This window comes from Physcomitrium patens, chromosome 16 (assembly GCF_059467195.1).
Source record: "Physcomitrium patens ecotype Gransden chromosome 16, ASM5946719v1, whole genome shotgun sequence".
Classification (NCBI taxonomy): Eukaryota; Viridiplantae; Streptophyta; class Bryopsida; order Funariales; family Funariaceae; genus Physcomitrium; species Physcomitrium patens.
Window position 1 is genome coordinate 2,217,242 of NC_143425.1, and position 15,255 is coordinate 2,232,496.

A 15,255-nucleotide genomic window follows, 5' to 3' on the forward strand; every position below is an offset into this window, starting at 1 on the left:
ATTTCTTAGATATTGTTGTATTTATATTTTCATACTTAAAACATTCATGCAAATTAGATAACATCAACAAAAATAAATAAATAAATCTCTTATTTTAAAATGTATAAAAGACATCAATAAGACTTAATGTAGTTCTATCAAATGCATCTCAAATTGAGAAAAGCAGTTACAAATAACCTATTATGCAAACATCTACAACCATTAACAAACTAAAGTCCTAATTCTTGTAAAAAATCGACTATGAATCTTTCTGACAAAATTTAATTATCATTCAAACATTACCAGTATTTAATTTTTTAAAATTTTGATTTTATATACTTTATTTGACTTTTGATTTGTATTATTTTAATTATTCTAAAATACATAAAAAATTATATATAATTAAATATAGATATCTATGTTTTTGAAGTTAAATCAAACAATCTTAGTTTTGTTTCTTTAGTGGTTACAAATTTTTTATAATATTTTTTTATTAACACATATACAAGAAATCAAAATAATAGACCTAATAAAAAATTAGAAATGAATTCAATATAGGCATCTAATATAGATGTAGTTTTTTTTGAAACTTAGTGCACTACCAAAAAATTCCATCAAAAATATTGTATCAGTATTTACTTGTTAATTGTGTTCTATATGTAATGAACTACCAACTACTTTTACAACAAATAACAACTTGATAAACAAATCATCCAAAAAGTGATCGTGCTATCTAGCTTAACAAATTTTTGACAAAGACAACCATGATTCATAATAGCAACAAGAAGATCAACACCAAGAAAAGAAAATTCCCGTCAGCTCTCGTTCCCTTATCCTTGCCAAATTATATCAGTATCAATTGTTGATTTGCAAATTCTATTTGTTATATAGTTGAATTCAGAACAAGGCCTCGAGACAGGCTCACAAGGAACTTGTCCAGTTCCAATCCATCACTGTTGCTTTCTTTTCATTTCTTCAGAAAAAACTAGTTCTACTTTCTAGTTATTTTCTCAACAAATTACATCCTCTCATTGATGCACTAGTAGCCATCTCACATTGATCTCCAAATTCAGACATTTCTCCAAACACGCATCTCTCCACGCCCTCTCATGAAAAATATGAAAGAAGGACAACCATCCTGTGCCCTCTCTGTTTGCCAAGTCCTGTGAATCCTGCTTTGCAGAGTTCATCATCCTGTCTTATGGTATCCGCTGAATTGGGTTCTGCGTTGAATGAAAGGTTGCTTTCTAAGGGAGAGACCTCCTTTTGAAGTTAGAGGTGGCAGGGCTCTGCGTTCACAAGGGAATAGTGGATACGCCACAGATTCAGTGCTTGGGGTGGCGTTGCGGGGAGTTCAGTTGGCTCGATGGAGCTATCTGCGGGACGAAGGCGAGATTTTGATGGAGAAAGAGATGTCGGAGAACAGTGTAATCGCTACACTGACCTTTCTGCTGTTGTACTTGACTCAATATTGGCTACCTGAAAAATCCTGTTGATGTTGTGTCCACGCTGTGCGCGTGCCGAATTTCCTGAGGCCTTGTTCGCACTACACCACTTCGCCTCCGTTTGCAAACTCGACAATTTGATGAGATACCCGCAGCAAATTTGCGAAGTCGCATCGTAGCACAGGTAACCAGACTTGCCGCTTCAATTTCGCAGCTTCAACTGAAGAACCAGAATTGTCTTTGTAAGGGTTAGTTATTTGGCATGAATCTGTCGTAGGCTTTACTGCTCTTACCTTTTTCCAGAAGTAATTGAACTTCAGATTCCCCCATCTCTGTACTTTTTAACATTGCATGTTGCACAAATCTCTGTACGTTTATGTAGAAACACATTTAATGGGTCGATTGTGTTATAATTTTTGTGGTTAAGCTCGGTTGGCATTGTCTTCGTGGTCACGATCCCAAACCCTAACCTAGATGCACACCGCACCCCAACCAATTCGTGCTTTTTATCGCGTTGCATTCGGTTCTTGAAACTGAGGAGATGGTTTTTCCAATTGCATTATCGATATTCCTGGTTTAGTTCTGATTTAAATTTTGACCTTTGTGTCAACTGTTCTTGAACAGAGCACTGGCCAACTTTATGTTACTCATGTCAAAGCACATTTGCATTGTTATGCACATACTAATAGGTATCCGTGCTTAACTTTCCAGTGGCAGGGAGTCTCTTGGACTTGGGCTGCCTGGACCACCGTTCGAATCCAAATGTGCACCACTAGGAAGCTGGATCTGGCTGGATCCTCATTATTTAAGGGGATGGCGTGTCAGCGATTTTGGCAAACTTTCGATGTTAGGAGCGACTCATTCTAGACTACTGCCAGATACTATACCTCTCTCGTTTTGCTTGTGTACCGAATTTGCTTTACATTGAGAAGGCTCAAATGAACGTTTTCAGTGATGCATGGAAACTTTAGTCTTTATTGCACAGAAAAAAATGACCATCATTCAATTTGCTTTTGCAGGCTATGGTTTGCCCCCACCTTGAGATCCTGTTTTTGAGCGGATCTATCCGAAATGTAGAGCTTAGCAGGGTTGTCGAGGCTGCATCACAGGACACTATTCCCTGAACAACATCGGCACCAATCAGTTAAATTGAGGAGGTTTATTCTCAGGCTGAGAGTGTTTGAATTGACATTCATTACTGTTGCGGTTGTTCAGGCTGTGAGGTAAGTGATCTACATTGCTACATCCAATGGTGGCGTCTCAGCTTGTGATTGAATTGTGTTGTGTACATGTGAAACTCGGATTCTTGGATGGTCTTAGTGATGATGGAGGAGTGCACACATGGGCTCTTCAAGAACTTGAAAATCGTTTCGAAGTAATGATTCATCATTTTTTAAAAGAATAAAAATAGGGAGAAACTTCTTGAACTTCTTGCTTTTAATGTTGTTCGTTTCCGTCTCTTTGTGGAGGTTTCATCTGCTGCGTAGCAGGGAGCAGGATGACATCATTTTTTTCAAAAGAAAACTCGAATCTGGGGTTTTTATGAGGAAAGTTCCGTAGCAGAAGTCGCGGGAGTCCCCGATGAACTGATAAACGTCAAGCCTGGAAATGCTGTGAATGACCTTCGACGACACATTCCCAGTCCTAAGGTTAGGGCTAACAGCCTCTCACGACAATACACTACCATTTTGTTTAGCAAAATCATCAGGGCTCAATTTTGTGAAGATAGGTTGACTTTTATCCGATGTCGAAGTTTTGGATCCGTCTCATACACTAACTTCAATGCTAGTGAGAGCAGTTCAACCCCCCCCAAATTGAGGTCAGATCGGATTCATTGGTTAAGGATGTTGCCATCGGCTTGTGTGGAGCAACTAACTCTTTTGATGCCAGAAACCGATCACCGTTGCTTAGAGCAGCCCAGGCGTGGCGATGTGCGCATGACTGCTGGCCTGATTGCAATCGGTCCAGCGGCAGTGGGGATGAACGATTCATCAGGAAATGATTTTTTCTTTTTGATATCAGCATCTTGATGTACATAAGCTTGCAAAGGTCGAGAGTTGAGGCTTGGAAAAAGAAGAAAAATAACAAATACCTCAAGAAATCCATGAGATGATACACTTTCTTAGTCACAACAACCTTTGTTTTTGGTGCGGAACAACTCCTACTTAATTTAGTGAAATACAATTTTTGAAAGTTTGGTTCCAACTCTTTAGGTCCCAAGGCATTGAGGTTATAGTTTCAGGTTCTCTTTCAATTTCAATGAGAAAAATGAATTTTTTACCTTAGATTGCATTTGTATTTGGCCCGTAATGTGACCTAGAGTTTTGTGCAAAATCAAAGTTGATACTTTATATCTGATGATGTCGGAATTTTTTTAAGAGGATAGAAATTGTTGAAGAGGTGTAATTGGCGTATAATGAACCCAGAAAGTTTATAAACTTAAATGCTCAAATCATCAATTTTAAGGTTGTTTCTTCACATGCTTTTATGTCTCAAAAGTACATTCTGTTAATTGTATATGTAACATTAACTAGGGACATAATCGAAGAGTAAGTAAGTTTTCAGGTGACTAGAGAAGCAAATAACCTGGGCTAGTTCTCCATAAACCGAATTCTAATTTCTGCTGATGTTGCTGTATGATTTTGTCATTTGGATACAGTTTGCATGCTTGAGACAGGGGGAATCAGTGCAATGGAAGGAAGACAAAAAGTTTCTTTCAGAAAATCAGCATGGGAATCTCAAAGAAAAAAGAACAAAGAAATAGGGTAGCTCAAGAATTTTGTACGTCGATTTGATCAGGAACCTCCTAAGCCACTGCTTGGATTGCAAGGTGTATATATTGAATCGCCTTTAGTAGCCAGTTTAATTATCCTACAGCGCCCTTAGCAATATAGGTTGCCGGCGTAATCAATGGAAAAGCCTGCTGGGATTGTGATTTTTACAATACTGTGAACGGGGACACCTGCACACACACACACACACACAGTTTGATTGTAGCAATGCTCATGCCGGTAAGGTGTCATAATCTTATCAGGATGGATGCATTTCTGTCCTTATAAAAATAAGAGGTGCGTCTCTTCTATTTTCTTTCACTTTTCTCCTGAACTCACCGATATTTCTCCAGCTTTAGGTGTTCCAGCTTTATCAAGGGGTTTCACATGTAGGTAAAGAAGAACACTGAGCACATTCATTATGGTTTTACTTTTCCTTCTTTCTTTTTTTTGTTATTATCATCCATCAAGTTTTTAAAACAAAATTTTCTTGGTGTGATATCATTATTTTGTATTAGTTCTAAATAATTGCAGTCCATTGTATTGTACCTATTTTCTCTTGTTCTGAAGCTAGGAAATGTTCATTGAAGTAAACAAGCAGCCACTCGTATAGTACATGTGGAAAAGCTTCAACCTGAGTTTTCTTGGCAAAGTACAAAATCCTTGCATGAGAGTGTGTCAGTCAATTCTGGACATCAAGTAAATCTCTTTTCTGTATCTCTTATTTTATTTTATTTTGAAAGTGTTTTTCCTGTTGGTTCTTCCACTACTTCTTTGTTTTTCTTTCTCGTTAGTACTGATATTAAGAGAAAGTGAGAAACAGCATTGTGGGTTGGGGTAAGAGGGGATCTGGGGATTGAAACCTTCACCCCAAACAATCAGGAGGCCAGTAGAAACGGCCCCACAGTGCATGTCTCCAGCATGGGTGTTCATGCCACCTATAAGCTACCCAACAAAAATCCCAATTGGCGTGCAAACCAATGCATAAATGTATTTACATGTACATTTTTCCTTCTTTTTAATATGTAAGGGGCAGGGGCAACAGAGGCAGATTGAACTCGAAGGGTGGGGATGAATCCTAGGTTAGAACTTTTCTTCTTGTGGTGGGGAAGAAGCAACGCGGGATCAGCCTCGACGCGCCAGCAACCCCAGCGTAGAGCCCAACAGCGTGGCCTTGTTTAGCGTCGTGGGCTGGTCGCACCTTGCTGCCGCATGTAGAAGGTATACACTAGTGAGGCAAACCCTAGCCTAGCCCCCAGCGGTGTTATGATTGTAGCAGTGGCAGTGGTTTGTGGCACTGTGGAGTAGGCTTCGTCTTGTTTTGGATTGTGATTTTAGATTCCAACTAGTACTACGCAACTAGTACTACGTTCAAAGTTGTTGCAGGCAAGTGTGGTTTGGTTGCTTACTTGGAACCCAGAACCAGCCATAGCCATTCCGGCCTTCTTCGGGCTCAAATTACGCCAGGTTGCGGCTCAGGCAGCGCCGTAGCTATTGTTGCCAGTCGATGTCTGTGCTCCCTGGTTTACACGTTGTGATGTAGGTGCCCAATTTGGGCCCCGTTTGACGCCCGCATGGGCTGGTTTTGAGGGGTTTGAGGGGTTGTTGCCAGTGTAGATTTTTAGTATCGTGTGGCAGAGGAAGTTTAGAGGGTTTTGAGCGGTGGTGTTGACTTTGGGAGGAGGTTGTGTGTGTTGTGGACTGGTCTTTGAGCTTGAGAGTGCGTTTGGTTTGAAGCTCGGAGGAGAACTCCAGGTGCGTGGCATGAGAGGGGATACTAGTATGAACTGGGGTGTTGTGGTTTGAGAGATCCTGTTTCATGCGTTTTGGATCTCTTTTTGCATCATCAAGGAAGACGGGTTTGTGGTGTGTGTAGAGTTGTCGTGACATGGAAGCTTGTACACAAGAGAGGAATGAAGCCCGTTTGAAGCAACCGCGGTGGTTGGATTGACTTGAAAAGGAAGTCAATCGTATATACGCTTATGTTTTTGGCTCCGGACGTGTCATCGGATGAATCTAAGCTGTTCTTTACGTTTCGGCTTTTAGTTCCCATTCCTTTGTGGAGGTGAGGTTGTTGCTGGTTAGTGCTGTATCGGGAGGCTTGGATGCATTTTACAGTTGTATTCGATGGCTGCAGTTTTTGGATTTGAGCATGCATGTGTGGTGAGGCTCGCTTTGATGGGAGTGTCCGGAAGTGCAAAAGTACAGATGGGATTTCTTGGTGCTTAGACAACTCAGGAACGGGCTTTTAAAGCGTTCTTTCGGGGAGGATGTCTAGTATGATGTAGCCTCTTCTTGTCTATCAGACCCCTATCATGTAACGTCGTGTAGATGCGATTGATATCGTTTGGTTGAAGAGGGAATTCTAACGTGCAAGAGATTCCTCTGAAATACGGGAAGACGAACAACAGTAACAATCGTAATAACAGTCGTGTCCTTCATGATATTCAAGGTGCGTGTTGCTATTTGTAAGGAATTTTTCATAGACTAGGAAGGCATGGAAGAAAAGGATATCAAAACTCTCAGACATAACCAAGACCCCTCCTTATAAGAAAAAGACTACTCATTCGTAAGGTAGTTGGATCGTTAATTGCGACAGTTTGAAGAGGATGCTTGATTAGAAATATAGACGTTTTTTTAATGTTCATTCGAGTCTCCTCAGCAGTGAGACAGGTCAGACTGGTGAACGTGAGCACGAGTGCGACGTCTACATTAAGAGTTGAGTTTGGTTGTGGAAACCATGACCATTCATATGATAATCGAGGTTTAAAACAACAATGTCTCCTTTCATTTTCAGTCTGGGTCGTGCTGTCTGTTCATATCACCTCACTTTGTGATCGACGTAGCTGTAAAGCAGTGATGCTGAAATTGTTTTCCAGTCGCGATCGTCTTTGCCCTGTGACTGAATGGTCCGTCTCGTCGGTCAAGGGTTTCGAGTATGAAGTGGCGAGTTCGCGAGTTCTCTGTTTCTGTTCAAGTATGCAAAAAATATTTTAAAATACATAATAAATATAATGTGCTTTGGTGGATGTGTGGTGACAGGATAAAATTGAAACAAGAAGTGGCTCTTCATAGCATATCTTTTGGAATCAATCAAGGATTGTCTAAAAAAGATACAAATATTTGTATCAAGTTTTTGAAAGCAAAGATTTCTAGCCAATATGGAACAACATGAAGATTGTATACAAGATATTGGCACAATATCAAATATTCAAGGCATTGGAGGAGATTTATGGAAAGAATGTCAAGAGTATGTTAGAGCATTGGAGGTTTTATTGAAGGAAAAAGACATATTGAATAGAAATCAATGTGAAAATCAATACAAGAAAGTCGAAAATGTAATGAAGGTGTTTGAATGCTTATTGGGAGGCAATAGCAATGGATTAGAATATGGGCCTTTACTAAGTGAGTTATATATTGTATTGAACAAAGCTTACTTATTGGTAAAGAGTTGTGGAGAAGACAATTGGTGTGAAGTAGCTATATTTCAAATGAAGAACAAAGAAACGTTTAGAGAAGTACTTTGGGATTTGAAGAATTGTTGTGATGTAGCAAGTGAAATGCTTGTGAAGCACAATCCTAACAAATTTGAAGTTAACATGAGTGGTATTTTTGATGTTTCAACTTGTGATGATGTGGAAGATGATGAAAAATATTTATTGAAAAGGTTAATTCTTGAAAGTGAAGAACATTTTCAAAAAAATGGATTAGCACAACATTTACTACAAAGGTTAAAAGATTTGGATTGCATGGAAGGAGGAAATTTGGATGCTTTGAAACTATCATCAAACATAAAAAGTCTTAAAATCATAGATCATATAAGTGAAGGAGCTTATGGAGAAGTTTACAAGTCAAATTGGTTAGGAATTGATTGTGCAGTTAAAAAGATGGATGTTGGGTATGATAAGTTATTTATGAAAGAGGTGGGCATTCTAGCAAGTTTGAGCCATCCAAACTTGATTAAGTATTTTTTTGCAATGAAAGGTAATGCAAAGGAAAGTGGAGAATGTTGGCAACTAAAAACAAAAGAAACAAGGAAGTTATACTTGGGGATGGAATTGATGCAAACAAGTTTGAGTGAAATGATTGAAAAAAATGGAGAATTATCTTATGTTTTTCTTATTGATATCATGTATCAAATTGCAAGAGGGATGTGTTACTTGCATGACATGCATATTGCGCATCGTGGTTTGAAGCCTGACAATATTTTGCTAAATATAAAAGAAAAGAAGATTTCAAATAGAATTGTTCAACATGCTACTGTGAAAGTGATAGATTTTGGGATGTCAAAGATTGAAGTGGGAAGTAATCCAAAAGCTACAAACAACAAGCACGTGTATGGGAGTGCAAATTACATGGCTCCTGAGGTATTGAAGAACAAATCTCAAACAATGACAATATGTCCATTTGAAGCAGATGTTTATTTATTTGTAATGGTATGTTGTAAGATGTTCTTTAAAAAAGATCCATTTTATGATGCCAACACAATGAAAAAGATATTAGAAAGAATAGAAAATGGTGAAAGACCAAATTTACCTTCAAATTGTGATGAATTGACTAGGCTTATCAAAGAGTGTTGGAGCTTGAATCCTTTGCAACGACCAAAGTTTGTGAATATTTGTGAAAGATTGATTGTGTTGAAGAGAAAGTTTATAGCTAGAGAAGTTCAAAAAAAGGCACCTTGTTTTGGTGCATCAAAAGAGAAAAGTCATCCAAATATAGAATTACAACCACAACTTGATAGATTGCCATTGATAAGCTTTAGATCAAAATACATGGTATATACACATAAGATTGAGTGGATTTATTTGATTGTTTTGTTTGTACACATACTTATATACTATGGTGATGGTTAGATACTTCAATATAAGCACAAGTTTGTAAAACTATATTAGAATGGAATATGTTTCTTATATATTTTATTATTTTAATATTATTTCTATTAATGGATGATTTGTTGTCTCATTTTAGGTTGATGAAGTTGAAGAAGAAGTGTTTGGTAGAACACAACACTTAGCACAAATAAGAGAACTATGTGCAAGTAATATGAAGGCATTGTGTCTTGTTGGAATGGGTGGAATAGGGAAGACCACAATAGCAAAGGCCACATTGAATTCTGTGAAGCACATGTATGATGCCTCATGCTTTGTTGAGTGCATTGAAAGTGGTGGTGATTGTTACAAAATGTGTTGCAATATTTTAGAACAACTTGAAGGTGAAAAAATGCCAAAGGATTTGAAGGATGCTCAAGAAATGTTGAAATCAGTATTGACTAAAAAGAAAGTCATTTTAGTATTTGACAATGTGAAGAATAAAAGACAAGTTGAAGATGTTGTATCAATGGATGATATATTTGCTAGCAATGGTAGCACATTGATTATGACAACTCGAGATTGGAAAATAATGGAGCATTGTGATACCAAAATATGTATGGTGAATGTTGAAGAACTTGATGAAGAAACAAGTTTAAGGTTGTTTGTCACTTATTCTTGTGGATTCCAAGACAAGTTGCCTCATGAACTTGTTGAAGTTGGCAAAAAGATTGTAAAAGCTTGTAATGGCCTACCATTAAGCTTGAAAGTCATGGGTGCATTTTTAAGAGAAAAGAAGAGGTTGAGATATTGGGAGCGAGCTTTACAAAGATTAAAAAGAGGAAGAGAGTTGGATAGAGATGAAGAGAATAGTGACCATAAGATTTGGAATATATTAAGAGTAAGTTTTGACAACTTGAAAGTTGAAGAAAAGAATATGTTTTTGGACATATGTTGTTTCTTTTGTAATGATGTTTGTTCGCAAGGCATGTTGAAAGAAAGAGCAATACGAGTATGGACGAGAAATAAAGAAATGATATATGAAGAAGATATAGAATATATTTTAAATACATTGATGCATCAATCATTGGTAAAAGTATACAAATATGGAATTATAAGAATGCATGATCAACCGCAAGACATGGGTAGAAATATTGTTGAAATGGAAATGGAGTATAAGGACACACGAATGTGGAATATGAATGTGGAGACATTTCATGGAATTTCATAGAAGGTAACGTATTTAATAGTTATCTATATGGGAAGCATACAACTAATAACAATAATAAAGATTTGCATTTGAGGTTTTGGAGATATGGCATAATAATATAGTTTAGGTGTTATTGTGTTGTTGAGATGTATATTGAGGTGTATGTTGATGTATATGTTGATTCAAAGTTATTTATTGATTTATTTACTTTACATTGTTGTAATCTTTTGTATGTATAAGAAGTGCATTATTCATGTGAAAATTTTAATCTTGTTGTATATTAGAATTATGTTGTTTTATAGGTGGAGGGATTATATTACTACAAATCAAACAATGATATGTTTGATAAAATTGGAAGTGTTTGTTTTCCAGTACTTCGATTGTTAAGCTATAATAATGCTCTAAAATCAAGACATGACCTAAGAAGATTAGGCATATTTCTTGTATTGATAAAGAAATCTCTCAACTTAAAATATTTTCTATTAAATATAATAGGTAGATCTTATTTAGATGATGTATTAAACAAAGCAAGATATATGCTAAATGACAAAGATGTTTGGAAGAGATTTAAGACTTTGAATGTCTTGCAATTAAAGAATTGTATTTTTATAAAAAGATTTCCAAAGTCATTTTTTGAGATGGCTACACTATTAGAACTTGATTTAGAAGGGTGTTCAAATTTGGAGATGTTACCAAATACAATTAAGCATTTGAAATCATTGAAAAAACTCAATTTGATAGATTGTGAGAGCTTAAGAATATTGCCAATGTCAATAAAAAGTTTGAATTCTTTAGAAAACCTAAATATGAAAGGTTGTTATAGCTTGATATCGTTGCCAAATGAATTGGGCAACCTCACATCTTTGACTACCTTAGACATATCATATTGTTTAAGCTTGACATCATTGCCAAATGAATTGGGCAACCTCACATCTTTGACTACCTTAGATATATCATATTGCTCAAGCTTGACATTATTGCCAAATGAATTGGGCAACCTCACATCATTGACTGCTTTATATGTAAATGATTGCTCAAGCTTGACATCATTGCCGAATGATTTGGGCAACCTTACATCTTTGATTACCTTGGACTTAAGTGATTGCAAAAGATTGACATCATTGCCAAATGAATTGGGTAACCTCAAAGCTTTGACTACCTTAGACTTAAGTGATTGCAAAAGATTGACGTCATTGCCAAATGAATTAGACAACCTCACATCTTTGACTACCTTAGATATAAGTGATTGTTCAAGCTTGACATTATTGCCAAATAAATTAGGCATTCTCACATCTTTGACTACCTTGAATATGAGAAGATGCAGAAGCTTGATATCATTGCCAAATGAATTTGGCAACCTCACATCTTTGACTATCTTAGATATATCATATTGCTCAAGCTCAACATCATTGCCAAATGAATTGGGCAACCTCATATCTTTGACTACCTTAAATATATCATACTACCCAAGCTTGATATTATTGCCAAATGATATAGGTAACTTCACAACTTTGACTACTTTAAATATATCATATTGCTCAAGCTTGACATTATTACCAAATGAATTGGGTAACCTTACATCTTTGACTATCTTAGACACAACTAATTTTTCAAGTTTAATATCATTGGTAAACAAATTGGACAACCTCGCATTTTTGACAACCTTGTGTATAACTAATTGGTCAAGTATAACATCATTATCAAACGAATTAGGCAACCTCACATCTTTGACTACTTTGTATATAACTAATTGCTCAAGCTTAACATCTTTGCCAAATGAATTAGGCAACCTCACATCTTTGACTACCTTATATATAAGTAATTGCTCAAACTTAACATTATTACCAAATGAATTGGGCAACCTCACATCTTTGACTACATTAGACATAAGTAATTGCTCAAGCTTGATATCATTGCCAAATGAATTGGATAACCTCACATCTTTAACTGCCTTGTATATAATTGATTGTTCAAGCTTGACATCATTGCCAAATGAATTAGACAACCTCACATCTTTGACTTCCTTTTATATATGTGATTACTCAAACTTAATATTATTATCAAATGAATTGAGTAACTTCACATCTTTGACTATCTTAGATATATCATACTGCTCAAGCTTTACATTATTGCCAAAAAAATTGGGCAACCTTATATCTTTGACTACCCTAGACATATCATACTATTCAAGCTTAACATCATTGCCTAATAAATTGAGCAACCTCATATCTTTCACTATCTTTAATTTAAGTGATTGATCAAGCTTATATTATTATAATTATATATTTATATTTAACATGTCTAAAACATGTCTAACTTATAAGATTAATGTTCAATTTACAAAGGAAGTTTTTTCTATGTGCACTATATGTTCAATTTGTACCACAAGTAGTCAATATGTGTGACATGTGATTAATATATTGGCCAAATTTTTAACCTATCAGTCACCTATAGACACATATAAAAGCAACTCTATGTCTATATAGCTTCAAAAAAAAACTCTTCCACAAGATATTATCAAATTTATCTAATTTTACTTATTTCTACTAACTCATATTATCTAAGTAATTATTGGAGTAAATATGTATATCCATAATATTACTTTTTTTTTAATAATTATAAAAAAAAATCAATGTTATTTGAAATCCAATTTATTTGAGAATTATACTTTTTTAACTACAATAATTGTAAAATAATTGGATTGAAAAAAGATCTTATGATATTAAATATTATTATATTCATATGATCTTAAATTGTTACATCTAAAAGAATAATTTTATATATAACATCTTTATAAGACAACAAACAATTATTTATGACTTCTATATGTACAGATTTAGTTTATTTAATTAAAGATATTTTTTGGTTTTTAACAAAATCTTTGTCTATAAAACAAGCTGAAGCTCTTGAATCTAATAAGATAAAAACTTTGTGATTTTTAGGTCCTAAACATACATCTATTATAAAACAATGTGAAGGATCTGAAGAGAAAATAAGATCTTTATTAGAAATTATATATGATTTTATTTGCACAGTTCCTATTGTAGGTGAAAAAACTTGATTTTTAATATATTATCTTCTTTGGCAATCATACTCTTTATTTGTAATTACATTGTTTTTTTTGGATAATATTGAGCAATATTCTTAGATTTTCTATAATATAAGCACAAATCTTCTTAATAATGTTGAGTCATTTTTTGCTCAATGAAAGGTTTAAAATATGTCGTAACAATTTGTATTGATTTTCACCTTAGCAAATAAGTAATTAAAAACTTAGAAGCTGCTATTATTACTTAATTTTTTTTTTTAACAAATCTTTATTTTTGATGCTTTTTAAATAATTAAGTATTACATGCAATGGCTTAAGAAATAAAATTTTCTAAACAATCTATTTTTTGTATTATCAATAATAAATCTTTGATTGATAAGAGCTTTATCATTCTAGTCCATGTTGCTAATGAGATTTTGGAATTCAATAGCATATATTAATTGTGATCTTTATTGTAAAAATAAGAGCTTCGTCTCTACTATCTTTTTTTGATCATATTTTTTAAACATGGCCATAAATACTTCTATAAATGAATTCAAATCATAAAATAGTTATGAATCTTTTTCCATTAATGGTGCAAACTAAGAGAGAACACTTCCAAATAAAAGTGTATTTGTGAATCCAACTTGAGTAAACCTTTCAAGATATTGGAAAGAATGCAATCTTAGATAGAACTTGACTCATTGCAAAAATTCTCAAAATCTCAAATTCTAAAATTCTCAAATTTCACTTTCTAATTAATCAAAGAATCTTGGAGTCACAATAGGTGCATGGTTTTGTATCTTGACGTCTAATTTCGACTTTAGTTCATAATCAATTCTCTTCGAATATCAATTTTTAATAATTTGAGATAAATTTTGTTTAAACCTATTTTTAATTTTTTCTTAAAAATGCCTATATTAATTGATTATTTTATCTACTTAGATTTGGTTCATTTATACTTCTATAAAATAATTAAAAGTCTTTTTTATAAAAATATAGCATTAAGATTAAAACTTTTATTACCTTCTTATTATTTATTTATTTATTTATTTATTTTACTATATATTTCTACTAGATTTTTTTATAATCATATCCATATTTTTAGTTTTTATCATTTAGTTGTATTACCACAAAATAGTGGATACCTATCGCAAGAAATAATCTCAATTCCACGTTAGTTGTAAAGCATGGTTACTTCATTATAATATTAAAACTCTTCTCTCTTCTGATAAGTTCGATTACCATTATCATAAATATACTATACAAGAGTCTAAATAAGAAGTTGAATAAAAAAGCTTCAATAAAAAAGCTAAGAGAAACTTGATTAAAGTAGATGAATATAAGATCAATACCAAGAAAATTAAACTAAAGTTTTTAAAGATGTGTTGTCAAGATTAAGGATCTTGTTAGCCTTGATCCCAATATATATTAGGTATTAAGAAGCTTCTTAAGAAGTTTTTATATTTTTAAAAGATAAAACAACTTTATATCAAGGACATAGATCTTAAAAAAAGAAAATCTTCAATATATTTTTGTAACCTTGAAAAGAACTAGAAAGTCATTCAAAGATATAATATTGAATTAAAATGGCTATTGCCAAAAAATAAGAAAATTAAAAAGTCTTAAAAAAAGACTAAGAACTAGAAAGACATTGATAAGAATAAAGAAGGCTTCACTCTTTCTTATATATATACTTTTAACTAAGAGTTACATGGCAATGTCCTGTAGGACCTCTAAAATGTGTTGACTTTGTAAGAGACGTATCTTAACTTCCAAAGCAAGTTTTTTACATGTGTGCCACATAATAAGCTTATTCCACAAGCTATCAACATATGGTTAACTTGTTGATCAAATTTCTAACATGTTAACTAATTATAAACACATGTAAAATCAAAGCAGCATCTATGTGTCAAGGATAGAAATCTCAAAGATAGAAAATCCTCAATACATTTTTGTATCATTAAAAAAAACTAGAAAGTCACTCAAAGATGATATAATATTGAATTAA

General features: G+C 34.1%; 2 protein-coding genes across 22 annotated transcripts; both read left to right on the plus strand.

Moving 5' to 3' along the window:
- The first annotated feature begins 1,050 nt into the window (after positions 1–1,050).
- Positions 1,051–13,307, plus strand: LOC112293830 (uncharacterized). Of its 21 annotated transcripts, XM_090256685.1 has the most exons (11): positions 1,140–1,608; positions 2,136–2,270; positions 2,444–2,647; positions 2,894–3,073; positions 3,315–3,571; positions 4,084–4,492; positions 4,766–4,894; positions 5,226–5,416; positions 7,238–8,973; positions 9,167–10,240; positions 10,501–13,307. In XM_090256685.1, exons 9-10 carry the CDS (start codon positions 7,357–7,359, stop codon positions 10,235–10,237), a joined length of 2,688 nt encoding a protein of 895 aa, XP_090112811.1. In that variant the 5' UTR covers positions 1,140–1,608; positions 2,136–2,270; positions 2,444–2,647; positions 2,894–3,073; positions 3,315–3,571; positions 4,084–4,492; positions 4,766–4,894; positions 5,226–5,416; positions 7,238–7,356; the 3' UTR covers positions 10,238–10,240; positions 10,501–13,307. The 21 variants fall into 21 exon arrangements, with proteins under 21 accessions (XP_090112809.1, XP_090112806.1, XP_090112811.1 ...); XM_090256684.1 differs by lacking the exons at positions 4,766–4,894; positions 5,226–5,416 and adding an exon at positions 6,072–6,260; XM_090256683.1 differs by having other exon boundaries at positions 1,051–1,608; positions 2,136–2,647; positions 4,084–4,894.
- LOC112293832 (uncharacterized) lies at positions 10,555–13,605 on the plus strand. The gene has a single exon (XM_024543738.3). It carries the CDS (start codon positions 10,555–10,557, stop codon positions 12,472–12,474), a length of 1,920 nt encoding a protein of 639 aa, XP_024399506.1. The 3' UTR covers positions 12,475–13,605.
- The last annotated feature ends 1,650 nt before the right edge of the window (positions 13,606–15,255 follow it).

Bases quoted from the DNA above. Each gene is read 5' to 3' on its own strand.
- LOC112293830 (XM_090256683.1), top strand. From the start codon at position 7,357: ATGGAACAACATGAAGATTGTATACAAGATATTGGCACAATATCAAAT. The intron at 8,974-9,166 runs GTATATACACAT...GTCTCATTTTAG, and splicing joins GCTTTAGATCAAAATACATG to GTTGATGAAGTTGAAGAAGA.
- LOC112293832 (XM_024543738.3), top strand. From the start codon at position 10,555: ATGTTTGATAAAATTGGAAGTGTTTGTTTTCCAGTACTTCGATTGTTA.